Here is a 26,380-nt window from a genome sequence, read left to right as displayed (position 1 = left end):
CTGCTCGCCCCCTGGGCCTCATTGGTGCGATCATCGTCGTCAGTGTCATTTATGGTGTGCTACTGCGAGGCAGCCACGATGCTAAGTGCTGTGTGTGTGATGAGGCATTCCACCCTCACCGCAACCCTGTGGGGCAGGGACCTCCCATCCTACAGGGGCAGAGTCGGAGGCACAGAGGGTAAGTCACTCGCCCAAGGACACACAGGTACCGCTTTATGATGACAGAGAAAGATAACACATATAAAGCACCTGGCAGATAATAGGAAGAGCTCATTATCTCATGATTACTCATTATCGTTCTTACGAAGATTCCTCCTTACACAGCAGGGCTTGCGTGCCCGGTGGACCAGAGGACGGGAGGTACCCGTGGGAGGTCAGAATGGGAATGGTCTGAGATTCCGGGGAACGCAGCCTCCCCAGTTACAGATGGGAAAGTAGAACTGAGGGAGAGGAAAGGATTTTTCTGAAACTGCTCAAGGAGAGGTGGAGCTGGGATGGACCCCAGGTCCCTAACATCCAGTGCAGTGGACTGTCCACTGTGGGTGCCTGTTCCCCAGCTGTTTCTGGGGCTATTGAGACCCACTCCCAGAATTACTGCAGATATTAAGTGAAGTCATATGTATAAAGCATGGCACATAGGAAGTGCTCAATTAATGTAACTACTACAATCATTATACCCACTGACACACATTTGGGGTGGGCTGGGTTTATTCACATTGACACCCGCATGTGCCTGGACAGCCAACAATTGCTGAACAGGTGTGGCCGGCACAGCTGGGATAGGGGGTAGCCAAGGCGGCCGGTGCCACAGATGTTCAGTCCCAGGACCCGGAGCTTTCTAACTCTGGGCCGCTCTCACCGGGGCCCCTGTCCTCTGTGCCCTGTGACCAGGTATGTCATCAGCAGTCTAGAACTCCTGGTGGCAGAGGATTACATGATCGTGTACCTGAACGGCGCCACCCCCCGGCGGAGGATGCCGGGCATCAGCTGGCTGAAGAAGTGTTACCAGATGATCGATAGAAGGTGAGCGGGAGGCCCGCCTCAGGTGCAAGGGGAGGGGGACGCTGAGGCGTCTGCAGGGCTGGCTCCTCCGGGGCCCTGGGGAGAATCTGTTCCATGTTCTCCCAGCTCCTAGCAGTTGCTGGCAGTCCTTGGTGTCCCGTGGCCGTAGATGCATCGCCCCAATCTCTGCCTTCATCTCCACATGGCATCTCCCTGTGTGCGCCTGTGTCATTTCCCCTTTTTACACAGACACCGCTCATCTTGTATTAGACCCCGCCCGGCTCTGAGATGGCCTTGCCTGAAATCATCACATCTGCAAGGACCCTGCTTTCCAAACAGTGTCCCATTCTGAGGTCCTGGGGGTTAGGGCTGCAACATATGTATTTGCGGCGGGGGGACACGATTCAACAAGACCACATAGGTGGTCAGAACCAGGGTGCCCCAGAAAAACTCTCAGGAATGGGAGATGGTGTGGCCATGCAGTCAAAAGCTCAGACTCTCATGTAAGAGAGAACCAGCCCTGCCACTTGCCAACTCCGCCAAGGGGCTTAGCTTTACAGAGACTCTGCCTCCTCCCTGTAAAGTCGTAAAGTTGTGGCACCTACAGGGAGTACAGAGGAGGCAACACCTGTGAGGAGCCCCTCCCTCCCCAGGAGCCCACCTGACTTCCTCTGCCTTCCCGCACAGATTGCGGAAAAACCTGAAGTCCCTGATCATCGTCCACCCGTCCTGGTTCATTCGCACCGTGCTGGCCATCTCCCGCCCCTTCATCAGGTGAGGGTGTCGCCTGTGTCCAGATGCCCACGTGGGTTGTTGTGAGTCCTTTTTCTTTTTGAAACCTACATTTCCCAGCTTCTCTACTCTAAGTACAGTAGTATTGCTTTAAACAGTTTCAATCACAGGCCTTGTTATTAAGCAACAAACATGGGGAAAATAATAACCACCAGCTCTCGCATATTGAACGTGGGATACCTTTTAACATGTGAAACCACAACCGTGAGAGGCTGGTGTAATCACACACATTTCATGGATGAGGAAACTGAGGCTCAGAAAGGTCAAGGAACTCACCCAGGGTCATCGGGCAAGGTCACTAGCCCGCCACACTCCCTCAAAAAGGAACTCAGCTCTATTCACCCCAGAATCTATGTGAGGCCCATGAGGGTGCCAAGAGGGTCTGACCTGCTCCTGGGCAATAAAATAATTCAATGAACCAACGCATGAACTCCCCCTGGGATCGATGATTCACCAAAAGGACTCACAGAATTCAAAAGCCGTTGTACTCATGGTCATGGTTTATTACTGCAAAAGGGCGATCATGAAAATTGGCAAAGGAACAGGGTGCAAACGGGCGTCCAGGAGAAACCGGAAATGAGCTCCCAGCTCTCCCCTCCCAGTGGGGTTGTGCCGAAAGCCCTTACTTCTCCAGCAAGGAACGTGACAACATATAGAAGTACTGCCAGTCAGGAAGCCCACCTGGGTGTCCGGGGTGTGTTGGGGGGCTTAGCCACACAGGAACGGAGGGCCAAGCAGCCCACCTCAGCGCCTCGGTGTCCAGTTGGCATCACGTGGTCCGAGGCCCCCACCGTAAATCACAGCACCGCATAGACTGCATGGCAGGCCTCAAGGCCCCGGGTAACCCAAGACACTCTTACCAGGCAAGACAGTTCTAGGCTTTCAGATGACCTCCCGCGAATACCAAGGGCCCAGGTCTGCCTTTGCAACGTGCAGGGTTAGGGCGCTCCAAGCCTGTGGAATCTGTTTCACCCAGAAAAACAGATTGAGGAAAACTAAATTTGGCATGTTAAATGCCCTGGTCAATCACAGAAACATTGAATGTACATTTAATTTAATATCATTACAAACACTGAATTGAATCAAGATCCTTATTTCCACGTTCCCAGTTAAGAATCTCTGGTGAGTTTAAAAGTCAGGGCCACACTTGGCCTTGAAAGACACTCGCAGAGCAAAACATTTGCAAGGAGGCGACTTTAGGCGTCTGTGCTTAAGGACTCCTAATGTTAGTGAAAGGAGGTGAATAATACACCGACTGTGGATTGTTTGTGCTAACAATGAACCCACGTGCATTTCGGCCTAACAGAACTGCATTCCATCCTCAATATCCCATCATTCAAGGCAGATCATTCAAGGCAGATCTTGGCTGCTATTCCCATGGTAAATTTTGAGGGTCTCATTTTGACCTTCAAAGAAAAAAAGAAGGGGTCGGAGTGAACCTCTCCATTTAAAAGCTGAGGAAACTAGAAACTGAGTCTCAGCTACAATCTAGCCCTGAGATTCTGTAATTGTGCCCGCAAGAAAACTCCTGTGTGTTCCATGCTGATCAAAGTCTGGGAATGTGTTTCACACTGAACTGGAAATCTCCCTCCCGAGAGCCCCTCCCTATGAACAGGAGACAGGAAGCTCAGCTCACAGGCAGGCAGAGCAGGTCACAGCTGGAGATTCGCGGTATCTGTTTCCATTGATGGGCGTGGTGGGTGTGACCACATCTTCACAATTTGATTTTTGCCTGTATTTATAGACCACCGCTCAAAGCAGCAGGTGTTGGCTCTGAGAACCACAAAAAAACCTCCCTAACAAATCCAGGCAGTCCACCTTCGGGGCCTGCGGACTCAGACATATCCAGGTTCAGAGCGGACAGCCTGACTCACTCGCTGCCTGTTCACACTTTACCCTTCTGTCACGCCAACTGGAGGGAGGCCTCGGGCTCCAAGAGTAATTTTTTTAATAAAAAAATAAATTTGAACTGCATGAAAGCAGTTGGATTGTTTATTCCAGAGCACATGGCCCTTGTGTGACTCTCCATGGGAAAATGTCTCCGTCACCCCCGATGAGTTACCACTGGCCTCTGCTGAGTCACCGCTTTATTGTCCCTTATAGACACTGTGAGCTGTATAACTTATCACTAGATGCTGGAAAGCCTCAGCCGAATTTTCATCTAATCTCTAAAAATGGATATAAAACTTCTTGACACACCCTTATAGACATTTCACTCTATCTTACCTTTTTTTACTGTTACTTGATTGTTTTCTTACTTATTGTACTGTTATATTCTCTTGGCCTGACGTTTCTCATTGTTAAAAAAAATGTATTTTCCCTTGGGGGAAAAAAGTGTATTTTATGATATCACCAAAATTAGGTTTAAGTTAAAATTAAAAAAAAAAAAATAACCGTGAGTTCAAAGCAGTGTGCTGGTGATGGATTACCACATGGTACCAGCCAGCCTGAGTCTGGGTTTGAACAGGAAGATGCCATTCATCCTAAAAGAATGGAAGATGAGTCAGCAGCCCTACGTTCATCTTCCTGTGCCCAAATGATGACTATGGTCCCCAGCAGTGATGAGAGTGTCAGGGAGGCATTCATGAGAAAATTAACGCAGAGAGGCACTCCTTAGGGTGGATGGAGAGAGACAGCCTAGAGTCTAGTAGAATCTGTTGTCGCTCCGCTTCCTTTAAACCAGTGCCTCAGCTTAGCAGGGATCGTAGTCAGAGGCATGCACCCTTCTCCTCCTGTACGAGAAGACCCAAGGCTCTGCTCTGTCCGCTGCAGGAGGGGTAGGGGTTGGAGGCTGGTATTGGGTGGTGGGGGTGGGGTGGGGAGATTTGAGTAAAGGTGCTCGGGGCATCCTCAAACTGGGTTATGTGTGCCTGCCGGTTCGCCATCGCTCCTTCTGGCTCTGGGCAACAACGCCTCCTTCTCCTTCTGGCAGCGTCAAATTCATCAACAAGATCCAGTACGTGCACAGCTTGGAAGACCTGGAGCAGCTCATCCCCATGGAACATGTGCAGATCCCAGACTGCGTGCTACAGTAAGTGTCCCCATGCCCACTGAGTGCCCCCCACCTGCACCCTCAATGCCCCCAAGCTCCTCAGGTCCCCACTCAGCTGAACACAGCTGCCCAGGAACCAGATATGAGTGGGGAGCAGCGGAACAGAGGGAATCAGTGAAACGAGCACATGTGAGAGTAGAGGATAGGGTGGGCCTGGGGGTCTCGTGCAGCGCAGGGCCAGCGAGCCGCGGCTCACCACTTGGTTGTTTTTCTTTTGAGATTTTATTTATTTATTTTTAGAGAGTAGGGATGGGAGGGAGAAAGAGAGGCAGGGAAACATCAATCAGCTGCCTCTTGTGTGCCCCTAACTCGAGACCTGGCCCACAACCCAGGCATGTGCCCTGACAAGGAATTGAGCCAGTGACCCATTAGTATGCAGACCGGCACTCAATCCACTGAGCCACGCCAGCCAGGGCTCAATTAGTTTTTAAAATAAAGTTTTATTGGCACACAACTACACCCATTTATTCACAGATCATCTATGGCTATTTTCAAGCTGCAGATGAATTGAGTTAGTGCAACCAAGACTGACCTGCAAAGCTGAAAATATTTACTCTCTGGCCCTGTCCAGAAGTACTTTGCCCCGATGGAGGGGCGTGTAGACCAGCCCACGTCAATGAGTGTGCTGCCTTATGACGGCACTGCTCCATCACTGACCAGGCAGAAAATGTCTGCTGGGTCGCACCTATACCAGATGCTGGAATATGCCAACAAAAGAGATATTCCCTGCTCTCGGGGGCTTGCAGAGCAGCCACAGGAAGATGGAAAGGCCAGCACACTTTCGGCTCCGGCTGTCCTTGCTGCTCTAAAGCCTAGTTTATATTCAGAACTCCCTGGGCGGTGTCCCCACAGGGAGAGAGGGTCTGTGTCTGACCTGCTGCTCCTTCTCTCTTCCAGGTATGAAGAGGAGAGGCTCAAGGCCAGGAGAGAAAGGTCAGTGCGGAGTGGCCCTGTCAGGGCTGGCCCTCAGCTGGGCTTGCATGTGGGAGCAGCCAGTGGCTTTGGCTCAGCGGGGACCGACGTCACACTCGAGGCTCTGCTCTTCTCTCAGGGACTTCGAGTCAGACAGAAGTTCAAACCCAGGTTTCTCCACTTAATCACAGAATGATATTAGGCAAATAAAAAGTTCACAATGACCTTGTGGGTTATTGTGAAAAATAAAGAACAGTGTAGCAAAGTTAGCCAAGATGGCGGGCTCCTGGTAGTCAAGATGGTGTTAAGTTCTCCCTTTACAGAGGGAACACAAGCTCTACACTCACCCCAAGAGACCCAGACAGGCCCCTTTGATACCTTCTTGCTTCATGGGCAGGGGCCTCCATCCCTTGCCATTTGGGAATTTCTCCTCCCTTCTCTCCTCGCTCTTCTCTCCTTCTTACCTCCTCCCTTCCTTCCTCCCTCCCTTTCCTCGTTCCTTCTATCCTGTAATTTAAAAAAAAATTTTTTTTACTTGTAGTAAAATTCACATAATGTAAAGTTCACCATTTTAACCATTTTTAAGTACACAGCTCAGTGGCACTAAGCACGTTCACATTGTTGTACAACCGCCACCATCCGCCTCCAGAAGAACTTCCTCACCTCCCCAAACTGAGCCTCTGTCCCCATTAAACGCTAACTCCCAGCCCCTCCCCAGCCCCTGGCTCCCACCACCTACTTCCCGTCCCTGTGGACCTGACTGCTCTGGGGACCTCCCATCATGCTGTTCGCCACAGTGGCTGCGCCATTTTACATTCCCACCAGCGATGCACAGAGTTCCAGTTTCTCCATGCCCTTGTCATTACTTGCTACTTTCTGTTTTTATAATAGTAGCCATCATAATTAATGTGAAGTAGCAATAACTGTTTTTCTTTTTCTTTCCTCCTCCCTCCCTCCCTCCCTCTCTCTGTCTCTCCCTGTCTCGCCTTCTCTCCCATGTCTCTCTCTGAGTTATACTCCTCCTGACTCCCAAGCTTTAGCTATGAACAGGAATAGAAACATAACACAAGCAGGCCACCCACCTTCCAGAATGGTAGCGTGGGGGCGACAGCATCCCTGGAACACACGCATAGATGCCCGTTGGGTAACAAGCTGAGATAATGCTCTGAAGAAATGGTTCAGGGTCTCTCCGTCTGCCCTGTCGCCACTCACGCGCCCCCTTCCTCGCAGCCGCCTCATCTTCACTAACCCCTGCGTGATCACTTCTCTCCACCCTCCTGGGGGCACTTCCCGGGGGCAGCAAACTCTGCCCAAACTGCTCCCAGGCACGGTGGGCCCAGGCCAGAGAGTCCACGGGGAAACTCAAGCCCCTTCATCCACACCACCTTGTCATCCCTAGTCACCTCTCTCTGTCCCTAGTGCAAGGCCACAGCCGGAGTTCGTCCTGCCTAGGTCGGAAGAGAAGCCAGAGGCGGCACCAGCGGAGCACAGGTAAACACACAAGTGACCACTCGTGAGGGCCGACACCCGGCGTGCGCTGCCGAGCCCACCGGAACGTCCGATAACCGTGTTTTCATGACCCCGATGGTTTTCAGGATGATGGAATACCAACACGGGTGTGAGCCGGCCAGCGTGTTGCCTACTCCACCATCAATGTTCAATGTTAGGTCACTGTTCCCTCCGCCCTGCACTGTCCCACATGGGGCCACTCTCAGGAGCCACTCTTGAAATTTAAACGAGTTACCAGTAAATAAAATTTAGAAATTCGCTCCTTGGTCACCCTTGCCACATTTCAGAGCTCAATGCCCCTGCCCTGGACGACGTGGAAGCAGAACATGGTAACCGTCAGGGAGAGGTCTGTGGGCAGTGTGCTTCCAGGCCCTCCCCTTCGCCTGGGTCTTCCTCACTCATTTTTATTTATTCATTTTTAAAGATTTTACTTATTTTCAGAGAGAGGGAAGGGAGAAAGAGGGAGAGAAATATCAATGTGCAAGAGAAACATCAATTGGTTGCCTCTCACACAACCCCAGCTGGGGACCTGGCCCACAACCCAGGCATGTGCCCTGACTGAGGGTCAAACCAGTGACCTTTTGATTCGAAGGCCGACCCTCAATCCACTGAGCCACACCAGCCAGGGTTCTTGTATTTATTTATTTATTTTACTGATTTTAGAGAAAGAGAGGAAGGGAGAGAGAGACAGAAACATTGATTTGTTGTTCCACCCATTTATGCCTTCATTGGTTGATTCTTGATGTGCCCTGACTGGGGATCAAACCGACAACCTTGGTGCATCGAGACAACACTCTCACCAACTGAGCTACCCAGCCAGGGCCCCGCACTCATTTATTTTCAATTGAGGTGAAATTCACAAAATAGGCAGTGACTCATTTTAAAGTGCACCACTTAGTGCATTCACAGTGTCAGTTCCTCTTTCTAGTTCCAGAACTGTTTTTAGCCCTTAGCCCAGAAGGACACCCTGTGCCCCTTAAGCAGTTGCTCCCATTCCCTCCCTCCACCTTTTTTTTTAAACCCACAAAATACCTGTTGGAAGTCCTCCAGAGCCTCGCCCTGGAACGTGTAGACAAGCGGCCTGGCTCCGGTCCTCTCTCTCGCCTCTGGAAGTCCCTCCCAACTTTCCTGTCTCTGTCAAGTCTGCCTCTGGCATTTGGCCCTTGTCAAAGCCTCCTTCTCCTGCCTCCTATCCTTAGGCTGCCTAAGGGCAGTGGCCCTATCCTGGCATCATCCCCTCCTCTTCACTGTATTCAGCACAAACCAAGCACAGGGACCGCGGGCAGCTGATGCCACCGAGAGACCAAGTTGTGGTCTCAGATGAAGGTCCTAGGAGGTGACCTTTGTGCAAGTCCCTGTGGGTGTGTTTGGCCTCTCCAGGCCTGGTGGGTTCCAAGCAGCATTCGTGGCTCTGTTCTGCTTTAGTGAAGGGCCTCGGTCGGTCTCCTCAGGACTGGCTGTCCTGGCTCATTTATCTCTGAGCAGACACATGCGGTCGCTTGCTTTGTACCAGAAAAAGATGAAGATGTGTCAGCCCTCAGGGGCTCAAAGACAAATGCCAAGCCTCCCAAAAGTGGGCAAATAATATTAAGACTCCTTCCCTCTTCCATAGGTCTGCTCCAGTCGCAGAAGATCAGGAGACAAGGTGGGTAGGAAACAGGGTGATCTTGGAGCCTCTTTTTGAAATGTTCTAAGTGGAGCCCACCCCAGCCAAAGGGGGCACCGTCTGCCCACAGTCAGTCTCAGCATCTCTGTCTGGTTCTCGATGCCACGAAAAGCCTCCCTGTGTGTTTAGGGCTCTGAAAACCTGCCTCGGGCTCAGTGGATTGCTAGGAGGGCCTACAGAACTCAGCAAAGCTACTCTGCGCATGGTTACAGTTTATGACAATGGAAGGACGGGTACAGGTGAAAATCAGCAACAGGACAACCCTTAATTCTCCCAGCAAAAATGTGGGCAATACACAGGAAGTGCTGCCAACCGGGGACGCTCACTTGAGGCTTGGCGTCCAGGGTATTTACTGGGGTTAGTCACGTGTGCAAGGCTGACTGCCTACGTGGCTGACTTTTGTTCTAGCCCCTCCAGAGGTCATGCTGATATCCCCCACCCTAAGTCACATTGTTAGCATAGGCTCTCTGACATGAGCCAAGGTCTCGGGTGAACAAAGTCACTCTTTTCAGGCAGGACATTCCCAGGACTCAGAGGTGGCCTCTTAGGAGCCAGACCTTTCTTTGGAATGTACAGGGTCAATCCTTGACCACATACCCTCCCTCTACAAATCTGCAACATGCCTTCATACTACCCCGTGTGATGCAGGAAGCCCCAAGCTAAAGAGTAAACATCAAAAACGGCCTTAGGCCAGTACTTCCAGGTGGATGCTGAGTGGACACAAATTCTCGATGCATTTTTGAAAATATCATCTCAATCCATGCCTTTTGGAGATGAGTTCACATGCACAGACATAAGACACACAAGGGAAGCATCCACCCTGAGAAAAAGTCAGCAGATACAATAATCAACAGAATTAGACCCCCTTCTGGGTATCTTCAGGTAGAAATGATTAAAATGATTAAAGATACAAAAGAAGAAATTGTACGGAATGATGGATAGACAAGTGTGATGAGGTGTTGGATAGACAAGTGTGTGGCTGGATGATGAATGGGTAGATGGACGGATGGACGGGGGGTTGGAGGGATAGGTAAACAGGTGGGTGGGTGGGTGGGTGGGTGGGATGTGGATGGGTTGAAGTTTCCCTCCAGTCTGACTGAGGGTACCAGCCCTGAGGTCTGCTCTGCTGGGGCACCAAGAAAGGGGTCCCCTTCAGAACCACACCTGGAAGGCGCGTGGCAGGTGGTGGACCTTGAAGCGCAGGTGCCACCCTTGCTGCTAAGCATGCACCAAAGCCAGGTTCGACCACTCTTTTGGATTCCACGCACATGGAACAGTATTTCCCACTTCCTTCAAAAAACACTAGGGAGCCCTTGAGGTTGTGCTTCTCGACATGTGTCATCAGCGTGGCTCAAGTAAACTCTTAGAAAAATTCGAATAAAATAAAAATGAAACCAATAATCACTTGGCCTGTGGTTTTCCCTCTCCAGCATGTCCTGAGGTGATGAGAGTACAGAGAAGAACACGAAGGAAAATACCAGATGCCAAGAAACCTCTGTCAGATGCCCTCTGGCCCTGGATCTCATCCCCGCCTCATCCTGACTCCCAGCCTTTGGAGGGTGCCTGTTTCCTCCACCCATCTCTGAAACCCAGCATCCTTTTTAGCTGCTTGAAAACATTTTTTAAATGATGCCGTAGACGTGCATTCTGGAAAAGAATCCGGTCCTCTGCCCTCCGCCCTTCCAGACTCATGAGCTCACAGCCGGGAAGAAAGAAGAGCGCAGGGCGTTGCCCGTGTGTCCTGGGCGGCCTCGGAGTCCCCCACCACTGCACAAAGTCCTGGTCTAAGACCCTTCTCTTGCTTGACACCTGGCCTAGGTTGGAGCCATAGATGCCCACCAGCTCCCTGGCTGGATCTGGAATTCGTTCTTGTGCCTTTCCTCCCAGAACGGCCCCCGCGATCCTGGGCATCTGGCCAGGAAGCTCAGCTCCCCGAAAGGGCTGTGCCCTGGGCACCTTCAACCTCATGGCTTTTCAGTTAACTGGGCACCCCTTTCTCCTAGGACGCCCCCACTGGTGTGAGAGCTTTGGAGCTCACGGCACAAGTGAGGGCTGCCACTGCTCACCCTTGTCCTACACTCACGAATCACAGAGACTCTCAATCTAGAACATGCTCCAGCCCCTTTAACGCAGATGCTGCGCCACAGGGCAATCCGACCAATACCTCATAAGGGAATGAGTTGCCCCCACTCCTCCAAACTCTCCGACGCAGGGTTGGCATGTGCCCCTTGGGTTCCCACCAAGAGCAGAGGCTGCAAAGCTGGCCCTCAAATAGGTTCATTCTGGAAACACAGACCAAGAAAAAGGAAGATACAGGGTATTGGATGTGTGTTTGTTTCAAAGGTCACCTAGGAATATAAATCCCAGTGGGCTGGATGCTACGGCCACCTGTATGCAAAGAAGACAGACTTTCCTAATGTGGGCTAAACTCCGATCAGGTGGCCGCTATAGGTAGTGAGTTCCCCATCTCCAGAGGTATTTAAGAAAAGGCTGGGCAGTGCTTGCAGAAATGGGTCCTCTGTGCCCACTCAAATCCTAAGAGTCTCTATTTCTATGAATCTGAGCAAAAGTTGAGCAGGCACACACTCTTGCTGGCTCTGTAGCTGGCTTCTCAGCTGGAGGTCACCAAGGCTCAGCTGGCCCCCCCCCACCATTTCTGAGCATGAGGTTCCTGGCCTCGGCGGAAATGCCTAATGCCTCTTGACCTGGGACGACAGGGGGCTGCATTTGGAGCTATCCCAACAGCAGGAGGGATCTAGTGGCATTTAGTACTAAGAGAAGGAATGCCCAGTGCTTTGCCGCTTCAAGGAACTGCCCCAATACCAGCAGCTCCTGCCTTGAAAAATGCCAGGTTTCTGAGCTGCTTTGGGCCTGCGTATTCTGGGACCCAGCACTGCCCCTGTGAGGCTAGGACATTTGGGGGCCTGGTGGGGAGTTTTAATTTGAGGTTCTACTCTCTTTCCCAAAGTCAAATAAGGACAGGGACCCTGTTCTGGGCCCAGGGGTCACCTGGAGCCCGAGGCAGCTGAGGCTGGTAGAGGGGCCTCTAGGCTTCCCTCCAAGAGACCTCTCTGTCCCGGCCCTAAACTCCAGGGTCAGGTGGCCGTCTCTGCTCATCTGAGACCACCGTGGTCCTGAAAGGCCCAAATTCCCACCCCAGTGAATCCAGTAACTCCTGGAAGGCTGGCGCCTCTCTGTAAGGGAAAAAGGAGTCAGGGATAGGAACCAATTCATCCTATTCACTCCAGTGATTTCTAAGTGCCTGCAGAGGCGATGGACGGACAAAGGTGCTGAGCCTCTTCAGCCCTCAACGACCCTGCAGGCTAAAGGTTCTGGTCGCACAGGAAACTCCCGCCGGTTCAATGCGGCCTACCACCTCCCTCCGGACCACCAGCACCACAGACAACCAACGGGCAAGCAGAAGCAAGAACCCCAACTCAGCCACAGCCGCCCTTCCAGAACAAAGAGAGCCCCCCGGGGAGTCAGTCTCCAGGCCAGCCGCCTGTCACAGGCATGAGGCTTCTGAAGCACAGCTCCATCCAAACAGGGCCACTGTGTCCAGGCAGGCTGTCACCTGCACCCTCTGAAATCGGCTTTGCGAAAGATTTGTGTTTGTGGGGCCGTTTTGGCCAAAATGCAATGGACCTGGATCCTTTGTCATAAAGGAACATTGGGATTTCCTCTTGTGACACATGGGGGTGTCGTAAATCCTTCCCCAAAGTCAAAGTTCACACACCCATCCTTCCCATGGCAAGTTATGCGGTTTTTAAAGACAAAAAAAAAAACCCTAATTCATTATGATTATTGTTGTGATGTGAGAACATCATTTCCATAAACTTTGGGGGATTTTTATGTGAAATAAACTATAACTAAGAGCAGAAGTTTGTCGCTTTTGTCTATTTCCAAGGGTGGTGGCCCTCGCTGGCCTTGGGTGAAGTTCACAGGAGAGAGCTTTAACAGCTCCATGCCTCGGATGACCTTAGGTGACCTGGGGCCATCACTTCTCCTGTGCGGCTTCCATCTCTCATCTGCAGAGTGGGTGCCTGATGGGTTATTCCTGAGGCCCCTTCGAGCTCTGCCTCTTTGTGATTCAAGTTCATTTCCCATCCCCAATCCTTTCTGGGATCAAATACAGTCAGCAGTTGATAGTAATAATAAGATATTAATTATTTTATTTTATATATTTATATATTAATTGCTATGGTATTATTATAAATATGTTATTATCATTATTATTATTCTTACTATTGAAAGGGAAAACCATTCCTCTCCACACTCACACCAACCCTTCTGACACCAGATGTGGGGGTCCTTTCCCACACCAAGCAGCTCTCCGGTTCTCAGCAGACACAAGCTGAGTGGCCTACAATTGAACTCAATTCTGACACTACCCCCAGTTAGCACAGGCCCCACACATTAAGGGCTCCACTCCATGACTGTCTCATCAGATACCGGTCAAAAGTAGTAGGTACCCAGGGTACCCACACCACTGTCCCACTTGGCTACAAATCAGGGTTCCCATCCTTCCCCCCGCCTCAGGTTCAGTAAGTTGCTACAGCAGTTCACAGAACCCGGGAGAACAGTTAGCTGACTAGATGAGCCGTCTTTTAGAAGGGGCGGAACTCAGCAACAGCCAGATGGAAGAGGCGCACAGAACGGGGTTTGGGGAAGGGGCGCAGAGCTTCCATGTCCTCTCCAGGCACTGCCACCCAGCGTGCGTGCATGCTCACCTACCTGGAAGCTCTCCGCACCCCTTCATTTAGGGATTTTTGTGGCAGCTTCATCACACAGGTGTGACTGATCAAATTGCTGGCTTTGGGTGATTGACTCAATCCCCAGCCCCTCTCTCCTAATATCTCCATCCTCTAACCCCCTGCCACCATCCCCCATCCCGCGGTTATAGGGCCTTTCCAAAGTCACATCATCAGCATAAACTCAGGTGTGTGTGAAAGGGCTTCTTACAAATAGCAAAAGATGTTTCTTTCATCTTTATCACTCTGGAACTATTTCGAGAACCGAGGATAAAAGTCCAAATATCATAGCAAATGATACTCCCTCTTATCACTTAGGAAATGACAAAGGTCTTTGGAACTGTGTGCTGGGAACTAGAACTAAGACCAAATATATACCTATTATAAATCACAATATCACAATAATAATAAAAATAGCAATAATAGTAACAGCCTGTGCCCAGCTAGTATAGTCCCCATGTTACTGAGGGGGAGGCTGAGATACAGGGAGATGACTTGGCTCACCCAGGGTCACACAAGTGAGTTGGGGGCTATGCCCCTCACAGGGTGAGTGGAAGCTTCGGTCTAGATGTGCTTCCCAGCTCCATCAGTACGCAGTTGTTTGAACTTGGGCAAGTGTGTCCCTCAGCTCCCAGGGTACAGAGCAAGGACCAGCAAGGCCATGCCCTGTCCTACTCCATCCCCAGGCTGCCGAGAGGCGTGGGGCCAAACGCAGTGACTTCTCTAGGCCTCACATGGGCGCTCAATGAATGACCGCTGGTGTCATGCTGAGATTTTCTGGAGGCAGCCCAGGTCACCAGAACACGGCTATCTTGGCACGCACCATTCTGACCTTAGGTCTGTCTTGGCGCACAGCCCTCTTGGAAAGGGAAGTTTCCACAGCGCAGGGAGGGCTGGTGGGAGGGGGCTGGTGCTGGTGCTGTGGCTACGGCTGGTGAGGGGGTGACGGGTGAGCGATGACTTCTCTTTCCTCAGTGTCACCAGAACCGGGCTTAATGTCAGGGTCGGGCCAGAGGACACACTGAGCAGGATATTTTTAGGAAGGGAAGATGTGTGGTCCCGTTATCTGCCCCGTGTGCAGTCTGTCTAGGAGGGGGAAGGAGGAGGGGAGAGAGAGAGGAGGGAGAGGCAGATGGGGTGACAGCTACCCAGTACCCCCACCCAGCTGGCCCATGACTAATTTAGGCCAAAGGCAACGTGCAGCTATTTCCATCCAGTGGGAACAGGTGTGGGGGTGGGGGAGCCATGCCCCCACCGGGCGGGCCATGCTGCCAACAGGCCGCTCACGGCCTCCCTCGTGGCAACCTCAGGGCTACCCGGGCCTATAAAGGCGCCAGGTTTTCTCAATGAAGCTGGGACGGTGCGCACCGCGGCGTTGGACCCAACCTGGTGCCCGGGAGTCTGCAGGCAGAGCACGATCCTTGCCATCCCTCCACATGGAGATGAAGTGCATTGTGGGCATTGGAGGGTGAGCGGCCTGGGCGCAGGGGCGGGTGGGCGGCCTCGTGGGGCAAAGTTGCAGAGGAGGCCACAGAATGAATGGAGGGCTGTCTGGTTCCTGGGGTTACCGGGCCTGCCTCCCAGGTTCTGAGTGTGGAGTCTGTGCCGTTGCAGGCTGGGTGCTGCCCTCAGCGGGTTAGGCGTGAGGCATAATTTTAAATTTCCAAGTGGAAATCACTTTTCCCCTCTATGCTCAGTGTAAAACCAAAAACCAGTGGGGAGAGCAGACTTTATGAGGCTCAGGCAAACCCTCGTAACAGCCTGGGGCTGCCTTTGGAGGGGGACACCCGAACCGGAGGCAGACACGTGGGCAGGTGGGGCGGGCTCCCAGAGTGGCGTTCTGGTGTGACTGTGTGTAGCACCTGCCAGTCAGGTGCCTCCCTCCCCAGGGGATTTACATTTTCCATTTTATTACCAATAACCAGGCCTTTTAAGATGATGTTAGGGAAGAATTTTGCCTAAGCAGGGTGGGCTTGGGGACAGGTTGCCCTGGACCCTCTTCCCCAACTTGGTTTGATGCTCTGTTGCCCAGTTGAAATTCCTAATATATTTGAAGGAGGGCCCCGACGTTTCATTTTGTGCCCGGCCCTGCGAATTCTGTAGCCACCTTGAGTACAAGGTATGCCTTTTAGTGACAACCCAAATTAATGTCAGGACTTCCTAAACTGTTCCCCCTTGACACAAGGGAGGCCCCTCTCCCATTGGCCTTTAAATTGGCTTTGACTTTCCCCTGTCCCACACCTGGCATTCTGCCTCAGATTCCAAGGACAGGGACACAAGGTCAAAGGCACCCTAATTTCCAGAAAGCCCTGACAGTTACCTTTCTATGTCCTTTGTCAGCTCCAGGAGTCCATTGTCTTGTTCCCTCTGCCACAGGGTCACCCCCACCGTGGTTTTCCTGACACTGTGGCACTGAAGTGTCTCCAGGATTTGGGGCTTTCAGTGCTAAAAGCAGAGACATCCTCGGAGACAATTGTTTTTTAATTGTTTTCCTTTTTTGTTTTTTGATTTTTGTTTTTCCTTGGTTACAACCAGTTCTTAAAGTTGAATGCCTCTTTTAGTGTTGCAGCGAACTGCTGGTTTTTCTATTGCAAATATTTTTTTCTCCCCCAGATTGCACTTGTTTTAACATTTTGACAAAAAAAAAAAAAAAAAAAAAAAAAAAGCCAAAGTCCTGCTAGGGCTAAATCATGCTTGGATCACAGTTTCTCCATCTGTAAAAATGAGCTCCTGACACCACCTCCTGAGTTTGCCACGATGCTGAAATGAGTCGCCCCCAGCCAAGACTGTGTTAGCTGATTGTTTGCCTTCATACTTTCTGCCCCTTGTCTCTGCTTGGAAAGCCTCCTCCGACCCTAGGCAATTAACAGTATCCTCTTAGCTCTCAGGTTTTACAGTTCCGTGTTTATATTTGAGTCTGACTCTGGGGGACCCCCTCACACCCGGCCAGGCAGCCTCATGTATACGATGTCCCCACAGCGTGACCAATAGTGGCAAGACCACACTGACCAACAGCCTGCTCCAGGTGCTGCCCAACTGCTGTGTGATCCACCAGGATGACTTCTTCAAGGTGATTGCCCTCACCTGGGGGTCGGGGGAGCACCTACTATGCACCCAGCACATTCTTACTGGACACTTGCTTCCCCATTGGACTGATGGGGACATTGCAGTTCCCAAAGAGGGTATGCCACCAGGCCAGTGCCACTGTGGCCTTCCAGGCCCTTTCTCGCTTTGTACCTCCACTTTCTCACCTGCAAAATGGGCTCTGCACCTGCCCTCCATGCTTTGTTAGGGGGTGAGGGATGGATGCAAAGTTCATTCCCTCCTGGTTCCAAGAGTCACAGAGCGGGGCAGGGGAGTAACCTAGTGCCAGCCTGAGCCCTACCTGGCACCTCGGAGCCTGTAAGCACCAACTGCAGAGGGTCAGGGCAGGCAGCCCCGCAGACCCTGGGCCCCTCACTGTGACCCACAAAGATCCTGTCGCCCCAGGGTGAGGTGGGAAGGCGGGCACCGAGCCCAGGGTTCGGGCTTCTCTGTTTCAGCCCCAGGACCAAATCGCAGTTGGGGAGGACGGCTTCAAGCAGTGGGACGGTAAGGATGGCTGGTGGCCCCACGCCCCTGCCTGCCCTGTCCCTCCTTTCCCCGGCTCTTCCGGCTCTGCCAGCCCTGCCGACATCTACTCTCCCTACCCCCAGTGCTGGAGTCCCTGGACATGGAGGCCATGCTGAGCACCGTGCAGGCCTGGATGAGCAACCCCCGGAAGTTTGCGCGTGCCCATGGCGTCACTGTCCAAGCAGACACCCTGGGCACCCACATCCTCATTCTGGAGGGCTTCTTGCTGTACAGCTACAAGTGAGTGGTGGCAGGTTCACGCCCCAGACCACCTTGGCCCTCCCGAGGATTAGGGGCAGAGCTGGGCTCAGCTCCGAGGTCTGGGGCAAACCCCTGCTTCTTGCGGAATCTGAGTCCTTCTAGAACCCAGCCCTCTCAGGCAGAGTAGGAGGCTGGGCTGGACCCCCGGCCTCGCTCTGTGACCCTGGGCAAGACATAGCAGCCCTCTTGGCCCATCCAAATTAGGGGCTGCTATAGGGATGTTCCTGGGTGTAGCAGGACACTGGCCGATACTAGTCCCCGATCTGACTCCTATACTAACCAGTCCAGACCCCACCCTCACCCCCACCCCAGCCCTCATCACCCAAGAAAGCCGCTGGAGGCCAGGGCTGCGGGGTCATGTCCCTTTGACCCCTGTGAAGGAAGGTCCGTGGTACTGACCGCGTCCTCCACCCCTGCCAGGCCCCTGGTGGACTTATACAGCCAACGGTACTTCTTGACCGTCCCCTACGAAGAGTGCAAGTGGAGGAGGAGGTGAGTCCGGAGGCCCTGTCTGGCTTTCCAGGTGGGACCAGGGAACCAGTGACACCCACTGGACACAAGCCATCCTGAAACTGCAAGTTGGCAGCCAGCAGACTTTTGCTGGCCCTGCTCTGTTCCAGAAGCCCCAGCCAGGGACCTGGAGGCACGGCCCCCCGTGCACTTCCCTAGGCATCTACCGGGCCAGGGGTAAAAATGCCAGAAGCTGGGTCACTGAGACCCCAGCCCGTGGCCCCTGATTCAGTGGGGTCCCCTTTCTCAGTGGTGCTACCCCTGACCTATTTCACATCCCTCAGGCTCTGCTCATGGCGCCACCCTTAAGCGACATGGGCATCACTCGTTCTTGTCAACCTCTCTTCCCAGTACTCGGAGATACCAGGTCCCCGATCCCCCTGGCCTCTTTGACGGCCACGTGTGGCCCATGTACCAGAAGTATAAGCAAGAAATGGAGGCCAATGGCGTGGAAGTAGGTAAGGCCGTGAGTAGGGTGGGGCCTGGCCCTGGGGGGACCCTGAGCTCAGCCACTCCCCATGGGGACCACTTGGGAAACCTAAAAGTCCCTCCTCAAGGCTCACGGCCAGTCCCCCTTACCTGGGGCCCCAGAGGGCCATTCTGTTCCGCAACCTGATTCTGTGGGCAGCTCCCTCCTGCTCCGCAGCCTGCCTGTCTCCTTGTGAGCCGGCCGCCGCCTCTCGGCGCAGCCCCGGTAGCCCAGCAATTTCGCCCCCGACTGTGGCCTTTTTGATTTCAGTGTACCTGGACGGCATGAAGTCTCGTGAGGAGCTCTTCCACCAGGTCCTGGAAGACATTCAGAACTCGCTCCTGAACCACTCCTAGTGTGGCTGGGGGAGGAGGGGCCCAGGCCCGGACCGGAGGGACCCACGTGCGCCTCTGGCCGCAGCACGGCCAGGCCGGCGGCATCCCAGCAGGACACTGCACGACCATTTCCCCCTGTGAATGTCTGTACGTGTGAGAGTGAGGCGCCGCTCACAGCTCGGCATCTCAGGGCCCCAGGATCCTGCCCCAAGATGCCTCTGTAACCTCAGAGCAGCTTAAGTATTAAACCTGATCTGTTTTTTTTTTTAACTATTGTAGTTCAGCCTGTTGTGTTTGAGATGTTAAAAAGGACCCTCCAGTCCCCTCTCCCTGGTTCACTGGTGGCCTCTGGGCAGGGGAGTAACCTATGGCACTGAGCTCTGAACAGTTAGTCGCCACCTGTTAGACCCATACTGACATGACCTCAGGGGCTGCTTGCGGGTCCTTGGGGCCTCAGTTTCCCCAGAGGGGAAGTTTCCTGCCAGCTTTCAACAGATGGCACAGCATAACCCAGAGCAGGGGCTGGGAAGTCAGCCAAGCCTGAGGGTGCCCCAGTTCTTGGCTGAGCCCTGTCCCTGTCGCGCCCCCTGCACCTTCTCTGTGGTTAGAGTTGATACCTACTGTTTAGAATTATTGGGAAGTGTTCATGACACAGGATGCTCATAAAGGATATACTTCCATGTCTCCCTGAACCCTCCCCGAAACCTCAGTGAGACAGTTTATTATTTACACCTATTTCAAGAGAGCGTAGACTGAAGCTCAGAGATGGCCAGTGGCTTGGCGGAGCTGGGATTTGAACCTAGTTTCCCTATACCCTGTTCTCTTTGCCGAAGAGAGTCTGGAAATTTCAATGGGGACCAGAGTCTTGGGGGTTGGGGGGACTCCCTGACCTGAGGGTGATACCTCTTTCCTCTGACCTGCAGGCCACTAGGGGAGCAATCACCTGGTCCCAAATTGCAGGGGACTTCCCCAGTTTTAACACAGAAAGTCCTGCATCTCCAGGAACGCTCAGAGCCAGGCAGGCCCAGTGGCTGTTACCCGCCCTGCTTGTCTCTCAGAGGCCACAGAAAATAATAAAAGAGCCCTCAGGCCAGAGGTCAGGAGGGCGTGAGGTTTGGTCCCTGCTTGGCCATTGACTCACGTCCTTAATGACTCAGAATCCAGAGTACTGATATCTTGGAGCAACATTCGAATCTGTTAAATCTCTCCTTGCTTCACACAAATAAGAACAAAAAACAAAAGATACTGTCATGAGCTGAATTGTGTCCCCCAAATTCATAAGTTGAAGCCCTGGCCTCCAGCACCTCAGAATGTGACTGTACCTGGAAGTGATTAAAGACACGATTAAGTTAAAGTGAGGTCCTGAGGGTGGGTCTTAATCCAGTACGACTGGTGTCTGTACGAGAAGAAATTTGGACACACAGAGGGACAGTGGGGTACACAGGCACAGCGGGGACGCACAGAGAAGACGCCCATCTGCGGGCCAGAGGCCTAAGGAGGAGCCAGCCCTGCAAATGCACAAAGACGGCGGATTCCTCATGCCAGGGGCTGGGGGCAGGGGGAGTGGAGACCGACTGCTAATGAGGAGGGGCTGTTTTTGGGGAAAGGATAAAATATCCGAAAATTAATTGTAGTTGAAGGTTGCACCACCCTGTGAATACATACACAAAAATTAAAGTGCACCCATTAAATAAACTGTATGGTGCGTTAATACTCTCTCAATAAAGCAGTCTAAAAATCCTTTAGGACTTAAGAAATCCAACGTGACTTTTATTTAATCAGTGGCATTTTCAACATCTGTGACTTTAAAAATTTCATTAACGCCCATTTGCTCATTAAAGCACATCACTGTCATGCTAATCAGTTGGACATATGTTTTAATGGGACACTAAATGTTAATTCATTCAACAAATGTTTATTGGGTGTGTAGTATATGGACTGACAAACTATGGCCCGTGGGCCAAATCCAGCCCACTGCATATTTTTTGTATAGCCCTTGAGATAAGAATGATTTCACATTTTTTTAATGATTGGAAGGAAAAAAACAAGAATTAAATTTCTTGACACATGCAAATTATGTGAAATTTAAATTTCATGGCCTGTAAAAAAGTTTGATTGGCACAAAGCCACGCCCATATGGCTGCTTTCAGGCTGCTTTCAAGCTGCTATGCAGAGCCGCGTAGCTGTGACAGGGATCCTCCAGTCTGCAAGGCCGGCAAGAAGCCCCTTCTGTCCCTTTGCTGAAAATGTCTACTGACTAGTGTGGGGCATGCAAGGTCTGGAGTGGAGGGTGACTCGGAAAGGCAGCCTCAGGGACAGGCTGTGACCGAGGGCACTACGTCCGGCACGCAGATGGCAGCCGGAGCAGGGCCAGGAGGAAGCGCCTGGTGGGCCTGCCAAAGCGTCCCCCTTGCACAGGCCCAGAGCAGGTCCGCCTGTCACTGGGCCCAAATAGAGCAGGATGGGACAGGGACATGGGAGAGGTGGTTCTGGGGCAGCCAGAGCCCGGCCTGGTCACCCAGACACTTCAGTCATTATGACAACAGTAGCAGTAGGGTGACCGACTCAAAAAAGTCAGAAGACAAGTGTCAGCGAGGATGTGGGGAAATCGGAACCCTCATACGCTGCTGATGGGAATGAAAAACGGGCGGTCGCTATGGAAAACAGCTTGGAGGTTTCTCAAAAAATTAAACATAGAATTACCATACAATTCAACAATTCCACTTCCAGATGGAATTAAAGAAATTAAAAGCCAGGCCTCAAACAGATATTCGCACAGCCATGCCCACAGCAGCCTTCTTCAAAGCAGCCAAATGGTAGAAACACCCAAATGTCCATCAGCAGATAAGCGGGTAACAAAATGTGGTCCATCCAGACAATGAAATATTACTCAGCCTTAAAAAGGAAGGAAATTCTGTCCTGGCTGCTGTGGCTCAGTGGGCTGCGCACCAGCCTGTGAACCAAAAGGTCACTGGTTTGATTCCCAGCCAGGGCGCGTGCCTGGGTCGCACGCCAGTTCCCCAGTTTGGGGTGTTCGAGAGGCAAACAATTGATGTTTCTCTCCCTCTCTTTCTTCCTCCTTTCCCCTCTCTCTAAAAGTAAATAAATAAAATCTTTTTTAAAAAGGGAAGGACATTCTGACACTTGCTACAATGTGGATGAACCTTGAAAACGTTATGCTCAGTGGAATAAGCCGACACAAAAGGACAAATGCTGAGTGAGTCCACTCACAGGAGGTCCCTACAGGAGTCAGATCCACAGAGACAGAAAGTGGGTGGTGGGAGCCAGGGGCTGGGGGAGGGGGAGTCAGTGTTTAATGGGGACAGAGGCTCAGTGTGGGGAGGTGAGAAAGTTCTGGAGACGGATGGTGGTGATGGTTGCACAACAATGCCAACGTCCTGAATGCCCACTGGACTGGACACGTAAAAATGGTTAATATGGCAAATTTGTACATTGTTCATACAACGAACAGAATGATAACAGGGTAACCACCTCATCCTAGTTTGCCCAGACCTTCCCCAGTTTTAGCACTGAAAGTTTGCTGTCCTGGGAAACCCCAGTGTCGGGCAAACCAGGACAGCTGGTCATGCTCAGAGGTCGGATTATTCTGTGCCGTGTCTCTAGAACTCTGAGGGAAACCGACCCACCCAGGTCACTGACTCAGCAAAGCTGAGATTTAAACTCAAGCCTGTCAGATGCTCACCCCATGCCTTCGGCAGCCGAAGAAGGTTGGCCAAGCCACTCACCCTCGCGTCACCTGGCGTCTCATCTTCTCATGCATATCCCCAAAAGGGCTCTCTCCTTCCTCTCAGAACCACAAAGGGGCCCCGAGAACCTGGCCCCAATGCTGCCATGGCTGGGCGGCTCTGGGCACAGTGGAGACATCGCTAACCTGGACCTTTTCTGCACCACCTGCCCTGCCTGGACAGAATCTGAGACAAACCCAATGCTCCCCTTCTTGTTCCCACCGAGTACTCCATGGGGCATACCCTTGGTCATGTCTCTCCAGGCCCCGGGATAGAACACCCCAGGATTCTGCAGCCCAGAGCATGAGTGGGCAGCTCCACAGCCCCCTGCCTTGAGTGGCGTAACGTGCCACTCCTGTGAGTCAGTTTCCTCGCCTGCGTGCTCCACACACTCATCGCTGCGGTGCACTCCCCTTAGGCTGGCGCCAGGAGCATGGGATGGGACGGGGCATTGGCGCCTGCCGGACACCTGTCCAGCGACCAGGAGGGCCTGCAGTTCTCTCCACCACTCTGGGTCACAAAGTACAATATATCCTGGTTTGCAGATGAGAAAACTGAGGCAGAGTCCCTTGCCCAAGGCCACACACGACGGTGGAGACAGGTCCAGGCCAGGTGGGTATGCCTGGGCACCCAGGCTCTGTCCACTTTGGTCCCCCAGAGGTCGCTTCTGAAGTTGCCCCTTCTCCTGCCCTCACAACAGGGGGCAGGGCCGAAGGCCCCCAGCTGACTGCTCTTGTATTTACTAGTTTTCCTTCCAAGCCTTGCTTATTTTATTGATTTTTATCTAAATTCATGTGAAGAGGAAATTTTATGGTGGCATTGGTATCGACAGGGAAACCCAGGTCTCCTGATGTGCATTAGAATGAAGCATCTAACTACTAAAGCTAGAGCGTCCGCCCACTTAGCCCCTAAAACCAGCTCCAAGAAGGCCCAGCGCTCACAGCCCAACCCCTTTAAGGCCAAGAACAACCTCAGGGTGGTTTTTCCCAACTGAGTGTGATCCTGCTCCCAGGGGACACTAAGCATGCCTGGAAACTCCTGTCATTGTCACCCTGTGGGTGCTCCTGGAAGCACAAGAGTTGGGGCCAGGGACGCTACTTGGCACCCCACAGTGCCCCAGGACAGCCCCTCACAGACAGCGACTCAGCCCCTGTGTCCAAGTGCAGAGGGGAGACCCTGTCCTAAGGGAAGAGAACTGGCTCAAACCCACCCCCCTGGAGGTACCCCAAATAGTGTGACTCACTATGCAGAGAAGGTCCCGGGAAGGGGCTGAGAGCCCAGGACAGAGACAGACCCTGACACACAAACCCACGTGCCTGCCATCCCATGGCTGACACCCTCCTGGGCCAACGCTTCTCCCTCCCCCGAGGAACTTCGCTGGGCCAGGCCTGCCAACATTCCCCCTTTCTTGGTCCCTGCAGGGCCCTGGGGTGCCAGTGACCCCACCCCATGGAGAGGTGCCTCAAAGTTGCTGCGGGCTGAGCTGGGTGGATGGGAACCCTCTGGGCCCTTCACTGGAAACTGACCTCTCTGGGCACTGCTCCCCCCCCCAGCCAGTTACAAAGCCAATCTGAAGCCCCGCCCCAGCCCACCATAGACACACAGGCGACCTTCCACACACAGTGCCCCAGCTGGCGGCCCCCAGCCCCAGGACGCTCATCCCACCGGTGCTCTGTCCTGGGCCCTGCCCCAAACGACCTAACAGCCGTGAAGGAAAAAAACTGAAATCCATAGCACTGATGGAAGCAGAGGCCCCGGGGTGGGGAGCCAGGCTGCAGGGCCCATATCCCCGCCCCCCTCATTCTCACTCTATTTCGGGAACCCCCCACCCCAAGCATTTGCCACTCACATCAAGTATCACTCAGCCAGCCCTCTTAATCAGCAGTTACTCTGAGGGCACCCCCGCCCCCGCCCCTGCATGTGTCCCAACAGAGCCAGAGCAGTCACCTCCGAAGGCCACCCCTGCTGCCCATCCTTCCAGCTGCCCGGCCCCCGAGGGGGTGCCCTTGAGGCCAACTGGGGGCTCTGCCAGTTCCTGGGAGGGGGGTGGGCTGGCAAAGACTGGCAGGGGCGGCTGAGGGCCTCCACCACCACACGCCCTCCACCCTCGCCCAGGAACCCCCCAAGCCTGCTTAGCAAAATCTGGTGGTCTAGGGGTACCCAAGAATGACCTTGTCACCTCTCTGTTCGCTTGAAGCTTCTCTGGCATTCAACACGGTCACCAGACAACTGAGTCCCAGGGAGGGGAGGGCACAGCAGGCAGCGGGCAGCTCCCAGAGCGGAGGGACGCAGTGGATGCAAACAGGGCTCATTCGGCATGGGACACCCCTGTAAAGGGACCTCCAAAATATAAAACCCCAGGGGCTGAGGGGACACCAGGGTGTCTGGGGACAAGCAGGGGTAGGGGCAGGAGAGTGAGGGAGCCCCAACCTCGATCCCCATCCTTCACTTCCCAAGGGGAGCCAGCACTGTGGCCACACCACTGCAAGACACACATGCATTCCGGGGCGACCTGCCCCAGGTGGGGGGTTGCTAGCTCTGTTCCCTCTCCAACCGGGGAATAGATGAGCATGAGGCCCCGTCCCCTCCTCCTCTGCTTTCTCCTCCTCGCTGCCCTCTTCCCCACTGGGATGGGCCCCCAAACCGCCTGGAACAGTTAAGTGCCACCAAGGCCGTGTTTCAGACGTCCTTTGCATGGGGTATGTAGTTTTACCACTGTTCTGTGTCTCACTTTCAAGGCCGCCAGGTGGGGTCGGGTGGAGGGATGGGGGAGATGGTTTAGGTACTTACTTTTCTTTTTCTCTCACAACAGTGGGGGGCTAAAGGTCTCAGGGGCTGAAGGAGCCGCTGCGGGCTGGCAGGCCTGGCTTTATAGGAGCCACCCCCACCCCCTACCCAGGCTGTGCATGCTGGTTATTAATAGCAGCCGCAGCTTCTTGCCCAAGTATGGTCAGGAGGACAACAGCTGTGGGCATGGCTGGCACCTGTGTGTGGCCACTGAGCCTGGGGAAGATGGCACCTGGGCTGCCCTCTGACCTATGAGAGACTGGCAGACCCCGCCGGACCCAGCGTGGTGTGGGGACTCCTATAACCCAGCCCCCCCAATCTAACAGGACTCAGGCTTGCGGGGCGCCCAGTGCGCTGGGCCCTGATTCACCCTTTCCTTCTGTTAGGCAGGATAGGTAGTAAGCCAAGGCAGGGAGGAGGAGGGAGACACGTCTCACCCACTGACTGTGGTCCTGAGCCTGGGCCAATAAGAGTGCCAGGTGTTCTGACATCACAAGCAAAGCTGTGGTAGCGCAGGAAGAGGGGAGTCCTTGAAATTCTGTGTGTATCGTCTTCACTAGCTGGGAAAGGAAGGCTTTGTAACTGTACCAAGGTCTGGAAAGGAGAGAAGGAGGGGGAACCTAGAAACTGACTAAAGTATATAACCCCTGAACCCCAGTAGTCGTCACACTCAGATAAGCTGGGTGCCCACGTGTAGCCTCAGCTCAAGTGTATCGAACAAACTTACTTATTACCTGAGTTCCCCCATATTTCATAAATAAACTTGCTATCTCATTTCCACTATACGTGTTTGTCTCCCACCTGAATTCTCTTGTGAGCAAGGCAAGAACCGACAAGGGGGTGCCCCCTGACTCGGATCTCCCCACTAACACTTCCACCCTCGCCGTCATGCGAGTAGGCAAACGGAACCACTGCTCCTGAGGAAGCGCAAGACCGGCACACAGAGAGGCGGCGCCTTTGCCAAGGGCAGGAGCCC

At 53.1% G+C, this 26,380-nt stretch overlaps 2 protein-coding genes across 3 annotated transcripts in view; both read left to right on the top strand.

Moving 5' to 3' along the window:
- ATCAY (ATCAY kinesin light chain interacting caytaxin) overlaps window positions 1–10,491 on the top strand; it is a 28,275-nt gene extending 17,784 nt beyond the window's left edge. Inside the window, exons 6-12 of one of the 2 annotated variants that reach the window (XM_054578051.1) lie at window positions 892–1,023; window positions 1,690–1,776; window positions 4,727–4,825; window positions 5,744–5,779; window positions 7,178–7,249; window positions 8,880–8,912; window positions 10,364–10,491. In XM_054578051.1, coding sequence (XP_054434026.1) covers window positions 892–1,023; window positions 1,690–1,776; window positions 4,727–4,825; window positions 5,744–5,779; window positions 7,178–7,249; window positions 8,880–8,912; window positions 10,364–10,373 — 469 coding nt within the window. In that variant the 3' untranslated portion in view covers window positions 10,374–10,491. Of the gene's footprint in view, window positions 1–891; window positions 1,024–1,689; window positions 1,777–4,726; window positions 4,862–5,743; window positions 5,780–7,177; window positions 7,250–8,879; window positions 8,913–10,363 lie in introns of those variants that run through there. The other variant, XM_054578050.1, reaches the window with a different exon arrangement.
- Window positions 10,492–14,985: 4,494 nt separating this feature from the next.
- On the top strand, window positions 14,986–19,116 carry NMRK2 (nicotinamide riboside kinase 2). Its single transcript, XM_054578052.1, has 7 exons — window positions 14,986–15,152; window positions 16,664–16,754; window positions 17,227–17,275; window positions 17,380–17,536; window positions 17,978–18,049; window positions 18,419–18,525; window positions 18,807–19,116. Exons 1-7 carry the CDS (start codon window positions 15,031–15,033, stop codon window positions 18,890–18,892), a joined length of 684 nt encoding a protein of 227 aa, XP_054434027.1. The 5' UTR covers window positions 14,986–15,030; the 3' UTR covers window positions 18,893–19,116.
- Window positions 19,117–26,380: the final 7,264 nt, after the last annotated feature.

The sequence above is a fragment of the Pteronotus mesoamericanus genome, unplaced genomic scaffold (genome assembly GCF_021234165.1).
Source record: "Pteronotus mesoamericanus isolate MK-2021 breed Mesoamerican mustached bat unplaced genomic scaffold, CSHL_Meso_final contig_482, whole genome shotgun sequence".
Classification (NCBI taxonomy): domain Eukaryota; kingdom Metazoa; phylum Chordata; class Mammalia; order Chiroptera; family Mormoopidae; genus Pteronotus; species Pteronotus mesoamericanus.
This window is presented reverse-complemented; position numbering and strand designations above follow the sequence as displayed.